This window comes from Rhincodon typus, chromosome 8 (genome assembly GCF_021869965.1).
Source record: "Rhincodon typus isolate 14 chromosome 8, sRhiTyp1.1, whole genome shotgun sequence".
NCBI lineage: Eukaryota > Metazoa > Chordata > Chondrichthyes > Orectolobiformes > Rhincodontidae > Rhincodon > Rhincodon typus.
Window position 1 is genome coordinate 59,136,140 of NC_063339.1, and position 13,218 is coordinate 59,149,357.

General features: G+C 37.2%; 1 protein-coding gene across 4 annotated transcripts in view; it reads left to right on the forward strand.

Moving 5' to 3' along the window:
• Window positions 1–13,218, forward strand: part of LOC109912316 (RNA-binding protein Nova-1) — a 358,414-nt gene that overhangs the window by 157,942 nt on the left and 187,254 nt on the right. For all 4 annotated transcript variants that reach the window (XR_007262714.1, XM_048600400.1, XM_048600401.1 and 1 more), the window contains exons 3-4: window positions 7,320–7,486; window positions 12,948–13,019. Coding sequence is in view for 3 of the 4 variants with exons in the window: in XM_048600400.1 (XP_048456357.1) it covers window positions 7,320–7,486; window positions 12,948–13,019 (239 nt within the window). In the remaining variant the exon portion in view is untranslated. The remainder of the gene's footprint in view (window positions 1–7,319; window positions 7,487–12,947; window positions 13,020–13,218) is intronic.

The window sequence follows — 13,218 nt, forward strand, 5'->3', positions numbered from 1 at the left end:
GGCCAAATATTTGTCACTAAATTTGGGATTTCACCTTGCTCTGACATTGAGCAAGTTGCCCACCTCAGTCATAATGGCTACAGGGATATCAAAATAGTGACCACCAATGCCCAAAACACAGAGCTGACCAATTGCTGCCTCATAGGCTTGGATCTGATTAGCGTTTGTTTGAGTAGTATGACAGGTTTTCCTGACTTAACTCAGCTTCTGGAGGAGTCAGATCCCTGACTCCTGATCCCTGGGGAATCTGATTCCTGATCTTGGTGGGGGTCAGATCCCTGACCAATGATTGGTGTGAGGAATGATGGGCACTTTCCTTGCTGGTTTGTAGTGGCAGGTGTGTCAGATAGTCTGGGAGCCTGGAAAATGAGGGGCAAGTACCTCCTTCCATACACATGTCCTCACTTCCCTGCGACTGTCAAGTTTTCAAGGCCTGGGAATCTCAGCCAGCCACTTGAATAAATAAAATCTGAAAGCAGTTTAAATCAGAGATGAGCAGCATCATTAAAATAGACTGCAGGTGAAACAGTGGCAAGCGTCAAATGGGTTGAAAATGGAGAATAGTGTTAAAAAGGCTGAATTAAAGGAACTCTATCAGAATGCAAATAACATTCACAAAAATATTGATAGTTTGAATGGACAAAATTAGCTTCAAGTCCCACCTGCTCTAGAAATTTACATTAACATTCCTGGACAGATTGATTTAAAAAAAATACAGGGATATGATTTCATTGCCATTACAAAGATGTGGCTACAGGGTGATTGAGATTGGGTATAGACTATCCAATGATATTCTACATTTCGAACGATTAGACAAAAGGGAAAAACATTGGGTAGCACTCCTAATACAGGTTGAAACCATTATTAAGGGAAGATCTTTGTTCAAAAGGTCAAGATGCAGAATCAGTTTAGGTGGACCTAAAAATACAGCAAGGGGAAGAAAACATTGGTTGCAGTTGTTTACATAATATCAAACTGTCATACAAACACTAGAAATCAGGAAATTAAAGATGCATGTATTCTTAGGTAATACAGTTATAATGGATGACTTCAATTTGCATAAAGACTGGATTAAACACTAATGCTGTGGAGGATGAATTCTTGGAATATTTACAAGTTGGGTTTCTTGAACACCAAGTGGAGGAGCCAACTAGGCTTTGGCTTATTTTGGATTTAGTGTATTGTATTGAGAAAAAGCTAGTTGATAACACAGCAGTGAAGGCACCTTTGCAAAATACTGAATAATATATAATAGAATTTTACTGAAGTATAAGTGTGCCATAGTGCAATCTGAAGTTATGGTCTTAAATCTGAGCAAAGGAAACTGTTGAGGGTATGAGGGGCAAGTTAGCTATGCTGTCTTGGGAAAATATGCTAACAGATCCAATGGTAAGCAGGCAATGGCTATTATTTAAAGAAATACTACAACTCTACAACTGATATACATTTCTGCAAGACAACTGAATGGAAAGCTAAATCAACAGTGGTTAACAAAACCAACGAATAATTTCATTGAATTAAAAGAAGTAGCTTATGAGAATGCCAGAAATAATACTAATCCTGAGTATTTGGACCAATTTAAGATCCAGCAAAGGTGGCCAAAAAAACTGATAAGGAAAGTAAAAAGAGAATATGAATGCAAACCAGCAAGAAACATAAAGGTGAACTAAAAAGATTCCGTAATTTACAGAAGAGGAACATGGAAAAAGCAGAAAATCTAAAAAGATATTTTGTCTATGTCATGCCTGAAGAAGATACATAAAATCTCCCAAAAATACGAGGTGACCAAGGGATTTGTGTAATTGAAGAGCTAAAAGTGCTAGTAAAGAGGTAGTACTTAAATAACTGGCTGCACTGAAGGTTGATTAAATCTTCTGGACAAGATGAGCTTCATCCCAGAGTGTTGAAAGAAGTAGCAATTGAGATGGAGGATACAGGAGCAGTTATCTTTTATAATTCTATAGATTCTATAAAGGTTCCTTCTGACTGAAATGTGGCAAATGTAATCACTATTTTAAAAAGGGGAAAGAGGGAGAGTGGCGAACCACAGATTTGTTAGCTTGACATTCATAATTAGTATAAAAGGATGTGATAAGTGAACATATAGAAAAGAAGGGCAAAATTAGTCAGAATCAACATGGATTTCTGAAAGGGAAATTATGTTTGACAAACCTGTTGGAATATTTTTGATGATGTTAACTTGGAGGATGGACAAAGGAGAACTGGTGGATGTAGTGTAATTGGATTTTCAGAAGGCTAGTCATGATATCCCACCACAGGTGATCATTAAATAAAATTAGAATACATGGGATTGGAGGAAATTGTACTAATATGGATCACAATTTAATTAATAGAAAGCAGAGAATAGGAAGAAACAATCATTCTCAGGATGGCAAACTATTGCTAGTCTGTTACTGCAACTGTTAGTGCTAAGACTACAATTGTTCACAATCTCTATAAATGATTTGGATGTGTGGCCAGTTGTAATATTTCTAAATTTGCTAATATCAAACTGGGTAGAAACATAAGTTGTAAGGAGCGTGCAAGAGGCTCAAAGATGATTAGCACTAATGGAATGAGTTAGACTAACGCAGATGGAAAATACTGTAAGTAAGTGTTGAGTTATTCATTTTGGGAGAAAACACAGAAAGACACAATATTTCTTACCTGGTAAGATGATGGGAAGTGCAGGTGCCCGAAGGAACATGGGTATCCTTCTCCGTGAGTCACAAAAAAACTAGTAAGCAGAGCAGCAAACATTTAGAAAGGCTAATGGTATGTAGGCATTCACTTCAAGGGGATTTGAGTACAGAAGACGTCTTACTGCCTTAGGGAGTCTTACTTTGGATTATTGTATAACGTTTTGGTTTCCTTATCTAAGGAAAGAAAGAGGGCAATGGAAATTGACCAGATTAATCCTTGGGATGGCAGGATGGCTGAGTGGTATTATCGCTGGACTGTTAATCCAGAGATGCAGATAACATTCTGAGGACCTGGGTTCAAATCCTGCCACAGCAGATGATGGAATTTTCATTCAATAAATATCTGGAATTAAGAGTCTAATGATGACCAGGAATGATCATTGTCTATTGTTGGAAAAACCCATCTGGTTCACTAATGCCCTTTAGGGAAGGAAATTGCCATCCTCACCTGGTCTGGCCTGCATATGACTCCAGACCCACAGCAATGCGTTGGGCTCTTAACTGGGCAATTAGGGATGGGCAATAAATGCTGCCTAGCCAGTGACACCCATAAAGGAAAAAAAATTGTCTGATTAGGAGAGATTGAGAAAATTGGGTCTGTATTATCTAGTTTCAAAAATAGAGATGTGATCTCATTGAAACTTATAAAATTCTTTTAGGGCATGACAGAATGGATAAGATATGATATTTTCCCTAGCTGGTGACTCAAGAATTGGGGAAATATCTCGGGGCAGGCCATTTAGGCTGAGATGAGGATGAAGTTCTTTACTGAGAGGCTGGTAAATGTTTGGAATTCACTGCCCCAACAGGCCAGGTTATTGAGCAGGACAAAAATCAATAGATTGTTGGAGACTAATGGCATTAAGTGAATTGGAAGTCGTGTACGAAAGTGACATAAAGGAGATACCCAACGGTGATCTAGAATGTCCAGGCAAGCTTCCTGGCCTGAATAGCCTAGTCCTGCTCCTGCATTCATTTTTAACTGCACAAACCATCTCCTGTGATCTTTGGCTGCATACCCCTTGCCAGACCTTCATTAAACCCAGAAACGGGCAGGTTGGAAGTGTATTTCACATTTTTTGCAACATTTCAAATTTTTAACATTTGACTAGACCTCGTCCCATTTATTTTTCAGGTATTGAAAGGCATCCCATATTTTCTAATTCACAGTTATTATTGATCTGCAATTCTGCTGATATCTTAATTGTACATTAAATGTCAAATGGTTTAACTAATGTATTAATTGCTGGAATGTTTCCACTTGGTTAATGATTCCCACTGAATGTAAGTAAAGCCATTGTTAATTTGAGTTATTTTTCCATATACATTGTTAACATTCAAAATGAATGTATTAAAAGTGCTGATATTTCTAGATATTATTTTCTGTTCAACAGTTTGTTTTATGGGTCTGTGATTAGACAAATAACACTATTTCAATAATGGACAGATGAAAATTACATTGGGCTGGTTTGAAAAAAAAACTAGACTAACTTTTGAAACAGTTGACTGCATGTTGAATACTTTATACAAGCATTCATATCATTTCCCTATTCAGGAGGAAAAGGTGCATGAACATTGCACATGTGTTCTTTTCCTCCCCTGTCTGACATGCTGCCTTTTAGTCTAGGTTCAACACTGGGACTGTAACATGATCTTTGTTTTGTTTTCATATGTTGTCTGTTGACCTTCTGTAGAATGCTTATGTTAACTATATTGATCAATCCATATCGCGTGCCATCATTTAGTAGAGAATTAATGCTTTCGATCTGAAGACTCCCTTGAGCCCCTTTCTTGAAAGTAAATCAATGTTCTTCTTAAAGTTGACCTCTGGGGAACTGTAACAGCATCATCAGAAAAAGATAAGAATTAAAATAGGATCAAAGTATCATAAAATTGAGGTTGGGTAACAGATAAATATGTTTTGATTTATATGGAACAGCATTATCGATCTTTTCAAAGTTTGATTTTAATTTAGACTTTTGGACAAATAATAATTCATGTCTAATTTCTCACAAAAATGTTTAGATAAAATGGGAATTAATTCATAATTGTGAAAATTAAAGAATTCAGGCAGAAATATTTCATTAAAAAGGCCCATGACTTACCAGGGAAGACCACTGGATCGAATCATATGAATGATTTCTGGAGGTAATTATTGGTGTCTACGGTGAATGCATTGAACTGTTTGATGAGAGATTGGGCTTAAAATTAGAAAGAGTCCCCCGCTAGTAATGTTAATTTTATTACAAACTTTCCTAGAGACTTTTCAACACAAACGTACCTTGACGTTTTTGACTGCTTGAATCATATCCATATTTAAGTCAATTTGGTTGATAAATGCCATTAGTGAATATCCTGACATTTTGAAATCTCAGTCTCTCCTCCCATTCTGTTCCACTTTATGTCAGAATAATTGCAAGTTTAAACCTGTCTTTGATGGCAGAGGGAGGAATGAATTCATGTGGCAGCGTTTAGTAGTTCTCGGAAACAGAACTGAGAGAAAAATAAGGTTTTTTTTTGCAGCTTCCAGCCTCAGTGGTGTATAGCTGCTGGGTTCACAGCTGGTAAAAGTGTGTTTTATGTTAGATGTCCAGAAATATGGGACTCTGGGCTGGATCATGCACTTTTGCTTTCCATTTAGCTATTTGGCCACATTTGTGCTTGGTGAGGCTGGTGCCCCTCTGAGGAGCTGCCTGCTGTCCTCAGCAAAGCATTGGTAAGTGCCATCATGGCTGCCATTTGCCTTTACCGTTCATGCTGTGCGTCAAGCTGCTGCCATTTTGGTAGATATTTGCACTGTACATTCCTCCAGCCCCAATACAGTATTGATCTATCACGACCACATCACCGACAAAACGCTGGGACAGTACCCAGAAATTATCTGGGCATTGTGTTCCCGAGCCTGATTGAAAAATCAACCCACGTGTTGCATAAAATGTCTGTTTGTATACAGAATTGTTATTGGAGCAGTGGTTATATGGTTTAATTAAGTAATTCACAACAATTGATGATGATGTGGAAAAATATTTATGTTTTCAGGGAAGACCACAGTGGTTTGGGATTTCCTGCAAATACTGTTGCTATACACGTGCTGGAGTTGTACTGTAAATTTGTAAATAAATCCACATTTATTTTCTTTTCTTATTCACAATTATTTCTGCTGCATGTATATATGTTTTAATCTCAATTATTCTCCTTTAAGCTTTTCAATGAAATGTTTATTCATTACAAACTGCTGGAAAAAGTCAGACTTTGCTGTGTTTTGCGAGCCAACATGATTATATTTATAGTCGGGGTGTTTTGTCTCTGTAAACTATCTTTCTCAGATCATTTACATACGTTACCTGGTGAATTTTACTTATTTTAAAATCAGTCATTGTACAATTCTGTTCTCACCTAACATCTGCTAAAGAGTATTTTCCAGCAGTTGCAAACAACAAGCAGGCCCTCCCACCTGACGCCCATAACCTCCCAACCCCACCTTTCCCAACCCAAGGGGATCCAAACTGGTTTGTAAAACCTGTGCTATCTCAATATCAATTCAGCACAGAATAGAGACTGAACTTGGACCATCCAGGTCTACCTGCCTAGTTCCTTACTGGGCAGTATGTTTATCAACTGATTTATCTGGAACCTGTCCAGTGTCAATTTGTGCCTATTCCTCCTTTTTGTGTAAACGTAGATTGAGTCCAACATGAACAGCAAGTCTTTCTATCACTGCTTCTGACAAACTGTTTATCACTTATTATTCCTTACCTATCTCCACAGTGTGCATTGCTATCATTTCTGCTATTTAGTAATCATATTTCCAAGTGCTCCAAGACCAACTAAGATATTCACATCCAAGATCCCAGTCAGTCTAATATACAACCTGCCCCTTTTGAAGCTCAATCAACATATTCTTCCCAACTCAGTCTCTCCTCCAAAGTATACAAACCCTCAATGCTCACGACTCATGCAATACTTTTCTGTTCCCTTGTGTTTGACCAAGGTTCAAATATTATTAAGAAGCATTCCAGTATAGAAACAGATGATTCAACTATGACAACTTTTTCCAGATGAGCCACTTAGTCTAATACCAGTCACCTGTTCACTTTCCATACCAATTACTATTCAATTATTTTTAGAAACAATAACTATATGGAGGTCTTGTGGCAGAGTGGTAGCATCCCTACCTCTGGGCTGGAATCTCTAAGTTCAAGTCCTTGCTGGAACATGTCTGCTATGCAAGGAGCATTCCTGACCATTTCAGTGAGTTGATAGTCAACCAGGGAACTTTTCTACCAATTCTGCACGATTCCACCACAGGGATTTCTAATTGTCAAAAATTATCAAGCATAATTTTATCTCTGTCCTTTGCTTTCTGCCCTCTGCCCATCTTTCTATTCACATGACCAAATTCCTCTTAATTCCACTTGGCATTATTTGTGCATAAAGCTCCGATCTGACACATGGTGTTGCATGATATTTGAAAATTTACTTAAATATAACCAGTATTTTTTCTCTGTTATTTTATATTAAAAAAAGCCAATAAAATCTTGATTGTCTTTGTGCACCTAGACAGCCTACCAGTCTTTGTTTCTTTATTCACTTTGATTTTTTTGCATTACATTTCAGGAACGACAGAGCGTGTCTGCCTGATCCAGGGAACAGTTGAAGCTCTGAATGCTGTTCACAGCTTCATTGCAGAGAAGATACGAGAAATGCCTCAGAATGTGGCAAAGACAGAACCAGTTAGCATCCTGCAGCCTCAGACCACCGTGAACCCAGATCGCATCAAACAAGTAAGCTATTAATAACATAAAATATGTCTGCTATTTTGAAATAGAATTAGTAAGCGCATTTGGTGGTGGAGGAGGGGTATGGCAGCAAGTCCACTGTCATGTGACTGATAAAACTATGACAGTGATAAGATTACAAGCCAGTTCAAAGAGATTGCAAAATTATGATGGTTATCAGTAAATTAATAAAGGAACCTCTTTGACTCCACGTATTTTAACTGGATGATCAGTTAATGATTATTACTCAGCCAGCTCCCACCACCATCTCAAATCCGTGCTCATGACTTTCAGGCAGTGATTATTAATTTAGCTTTATGAAATTGAAAGAAGGCCAGGATATATTTCTGCCACTTGGTGAATAATTTGTGCCCACTTTATGAGAATGGAAATTTTTTAACCTATTTGAATCTTCTAATTTAACTAAGTCTCAAGGTGTAAGAATTTTCTTAACCAAGCATATTGTTAAAGGGAGATTGTCTGCAATACTTGTATGTGAAGAAATATGGGAAAACACGAAACCTTTTCATATGAAAGAGAAAATATTGTTCCATGCAGCTTAAATGTGCCCATCATCTGCTTATCCAGAGATTAATGATTATGTAAATCATTGTGTCTTCGTGAAACAATAAAGTCAAGAGTGCATTATTTACCTTAGCCCCATGGTACAAGTTGTATTTACCACAGCGTTCCTTCATTTTCCAGTCTGTTCTGCAATTGGAATAAGATATTTTTCAAATTTGTGGTTCCTGTTTAGTTCCTACATGGAATTTTTTTTTTGGTGCCATAATATCATTTATTTTGTGGTCTTGAGTGTGAATAATATCCTTTACAGCTTCAACATCACCGGTCGCTCTGTGAAATTAAGTGTATGTTTTCAAGTTACCAATTGACATTTCTAAAGGATTTTCTAAAACCAAAGCTGCTATGAATGAGAATTTTAAGATTAATTTGTAGATCAGCTTTCCTTTGCAGTACGTGATTTAAATAACATCAGATTGAGTATCACAATATATGGAAACTTTGAATACATTTATTTTCTAGACTAATTTCTTGGAGATAAAAGTAAATTACAACTCTTAAACAGGAATTAAGATTAGCATTAAATATTCAGTATTAAATGATTTGTTTCAAAACTTAGTTTTATGAAAAATGTGCACACTGGATAATTAATATTGGTCTTGCAGTACAAGATTGTGGCTACTGCCCTCCATACATGACATTTTCAGCGTCATTTTTGCAGTCATGTAGAGCAAATTAACACAGTCCAGGAGAGAGGTTTACTTTTGGTTGCTGTCACTGGAGTAATAGCAGCCTGGCATCAAGCTGCCTGCCTCTTTAACCAGAGAACAATCAACCAAGGGAAACTGGCAATAAAACATCGACCTAAATATTCATTACTGGGTCAGGATTGCAGAGTCGCAAAAAAGTTCCCAACTTTGCCAACCAATGGGAAGTATCCCCACTGATTTTTGTTGTGTGGCTGTGGGTTATAAATCAAAATCAGGTCTGCAGCTCCTGAAAGGAATGCAGAATAATCCTCTGGGAATGCTGGGTATGGAGCTAGGCTGCAAGAAAGCCCAATCTCAGTACTCCAACACTTTGACCAGCTTCAAAATAAACAATACATCAAAAATCAGACCTCTCCTCTCACCACATGCCCAATCAATGTCTACTCATTTCAGGTCCCGCTTCCCACCTACTCCTCATACCTTGCATGGCAAACTATTCCCTTCCATCCATTCCATTGCTCTTGATATTCCCTATTCTAACTTCAAGGCATGCCTCCTCACCCACCATTCTTTGCCCTTACACCTCCATAGCAACTCATTCAGTATCCACCATGGGCAGAACTCAGGATGCATGTTGAGATGAAACAAAATAACGTTATAAATGTCTAATAATTAATTCACTATGTTAATAAACACACACATCAACAAAACAAAAATGCTACAGTTAACTTCATTCAACTATTTAATTCCTTATTAAAATCATGCATTTGAATTCATAGTCCTGCTCCAAAAACCTTCTTAAGTGCTTGGAGCTGTCAATAAAACTGTGAACTGACAGGCATCCTAGTTCGTGAAATCAGTTGTGCAACAGAAGCCCTGTAATTATTACTCTCAGCCTTATTTCAACAGCCAGAGTGAAATAGTAAGTCCTGATTTTCTTTTACAATGCAGTCAGTTATTGTTTCAAATTTTAATGGCAAGGACATTTACATTGCTTGACAGTTTGACACCTATGTTAATCACTCCCTTTGACATCTCACTTGCCAGACTGACAACTTCCTCAACAGTTTGACAGTTCTAATGAGCTTCCCAATTTTAATGAGTTTATCCACTTTTCATGCACATTCATGTCTAATTTTAATAATTTTAAACGACACTTGAATTTCAGACAACTCTCCCTAATTACAATTTACCTCTTCTAAAGATGTCCCTGAATCTATCCAGAAGGGTACCCCACCTCTGAAAAGAACCCTAACAGCTTTGGACTTGCTTCTGATAAGTCTAAAGTGCACATTGTACTTTGGATTTCACTTTAGCATTTGCAATCACCTTTGTCGGCCATGGAAGTGCAAATTGCAATCAGCCATGACTCCCTGACCCCTTTTTCCCCCGCCCCCACAAAAAAAAAAGAGTATGCCAAATGTTTACTGATGGGAACATATTGGTGGGGGAAGTAGAAAGTTCATTTGTGAGTTAAGGGGTCACATGAATGCTTATCCAGGGGTGAGAAGAGATGTTTAATCTTTTAACTTTTCCTCGGTAACTACTAAGTGCAATTGATTTGGAAACCTCTGAATTCTCTGACATTAATGGATTCTTGGATTCCAGGTACAGGGGAATTGCCCTTGAGAAAATGTAAATTTGCTGGTCAATTCCCAGTGAGTCACCTGCATGGAGAATCCACGTGGCTCTGATGTGTAGTTCCAACCTGTGCTGCTCTGGCCATTAGAATACCTGTTTGGCGACATAAAAGAAAAAAAAAAGGGGGAAATTTAAGTAAACATTTTCATGCAATGCAATTTCAGTTGAACTTATCTGGGGCTTGGTGTCTACGAACAGAACATTGATGAATCACAATTTTTACATTCAGATGTTGGTGTCTTAGTGTCATTACACATTAAAGTTATACGTTGTTAGTCTGAGTGTCCTAGTGGGGAGTGTGGTTTGCCAAGGTTTGGTGGTCAGAGAGCAACTGGAATACAGGGAAGAAAGAGCATATCTCAGGTGCAAAGCACTTCATTTCTTGGAGCAGTGCGCTGAGAGGTTTATTTTCCACTCTATGAAAGTGTCAGACAAATAGGCAAACTACATAAAAACTACAATAAAGAGGGGGCAAGGCAAATGTTTAAAGGAATGTATTGTGCCACAAAAGTTTGCACAAATGCTGCCTTAAAACATATGCTACTGCCCCAAACATGGACAGCTATTATTTGAGAATGGTTCTCTTGCAGCCTAACCAGGTAACTAAATACTGTCTTTGCCCCAAGTTGAATGGATAGCATACCAACTCATTAAAGCTCTATCTCCTCACAGGGGCACAGGCATTGCCCATCAACTCAATTCTCCTGTATTCTCCTGACATGGAGGTCAGAATTGTGTCTGAAAGAGTAATCACTCAGTCTGGTGGACTGCTGAACAGTGTTGTCATTTTGTTTTAGTTTTACGTAGAAGTTTTCTGTTTTAGTTGAATGTTGATGTTTTTTCTACTGTTAAACTTTATATCTGCGTGAATTCTGCCTCTGTAAAATGAATGTTTTTGTTCTTGGAAGAACTGTTCTTTTTCAAGCGAGGAAGACTTAATCCTTCCTTTGTTTTCCATATTCTGTTATTCTGATTTAAATGGCACTTCTCATTCTAGTCTTGTGCATCTTATTTGTTCTGTTTCCTTTTACTTTATATGTAAGTGATGCTGTAATGTCTTCACTACCTGTATAGGACAGGAGAGAGGTCAGAGGATTCAGTAATCCAATTATGCAGTTAGTAACTGTGTCTTTTTTTTGCTGCCTCTTTCTCCTTGCCTCCTGTAAAAACAGCCCTATCCACAAAACAACTTTAACAAGTGAAAATTACAGTGCACAAAATGGCTTTTTGATGTGGTTTTGCATTCTTTAAGTATTAATGGAACTTTTTAATCCTCCATATGAATTTTTCACAAACTCCATTGCACATTCGGAGCTTAACATTTTTGAAGGCAAAGCTACTTGACTGTTAAAAATGTCCAAATTTTCCTTGTACAAGTTTTCACAGATTTCACACTGGACTGAACATATTTGAAATTGTAAACGGGACTCAGTCATTTTCCCATTCCAGATATCATCAAATAGGATTCTTTTGCAGACAGTCTTCCTTTAATCTTTTTGATATGGAGGTGCCGGTGTTGGACTGGGATGGACAAAGTCAGAAGTCACAACACCAGTTTATAGTCCAACAGGTTTTAGATAAATTCCAAATAAACCTGTTGGATATAACCAGGTGCTGTGTGACTTCTGACTTTAATCTTTTTGAGTAACATTTCTACAACACATGAAAAACTTGCAAAAAGTGGCAAACAAGAAAATAATTTGAATGCTTATTTCTGAGAAAATCAGATATATTGATGATCACATTCTTCTAAGCTTATATTTATTTTACACATTTTAAAGGGTAACTTTATATGTAGTAAAATAATCTATTTTAAGTTTTAAATCTCAAAAAGTCTTCTGGGATACTCGTCAATTTATAATTTACTTCCTGACTTCAACTAACTTTTAAAGACTAGTTTGAGGATTTGAATATCTTCATTTGGCATAGCATACTGATTTTACAGTACAATCTGCTCATATGAAGTCTTGTTTATGGGTTAATTCACATTGAACCAATATTAGACTCAATACCAAGGAAAGTCCCGTGAGTCCTCTTACAGCAGTCCTAGCTGACATGAGTCTACATCTCTTTGAACTGTCAGCATGGTATATGTGACATTTACTTAACATATACATTGATAAGGCATTTTACTGCTATTACAACTCTAGTTCAAAGAGATAGATTTTCGGAAAATTAATTTTACAGAAATGTGTGCGGAGAAATGTTGTTCAAACTTACAGAATTTAGTCAAAGTTATTCATGATATTTGCTTATGTTCAAAAAATTGTGTATTTGTTGTGTTCTACATTTGCTACAGTGGGTAGCAATAACTGAAAATGTATCATCTATTGAAACCTATTGAATCATCATAATGGCTTCATAATTTAAAACATATTGGCGAGAAACACAGTATTTCTCTAGACACCAGCTCTTCATCGTAAATCTCATCCATCCTTCATTGGCATGAGGTGGCTGTGGATAAATAATTATGGAAATTATACCTAAAATATTAGTCAAATAAGCTACCTTGGACTGTTTGGAATTTATTGCATGGGTTTGTTCAGTATAAGGCTTAAGGTTGGTGATTTCCTCCTGAATTGCTTTATTCCCAGACATTGCCATCTTCCCCAACTACCACCAAGTCCACTCCATCTGACCCCATGACCACCACCAGAGCCAATCAGGTACAGTATCATCTACCATCTACACCATACTTTCACAGGTATAGAGAACATTGTGCAGCTACGTTGGGAAGGAGGCCTTTCCTGGACTTGAATATTTTGTAACAGGTACACTTGTTAATAACTAGCTTTAGATTAGACAAGCGTGCTAATTCCACAGCAAAAAAAATGATGCTGCTTGTTATAGAACATCCTACAATAT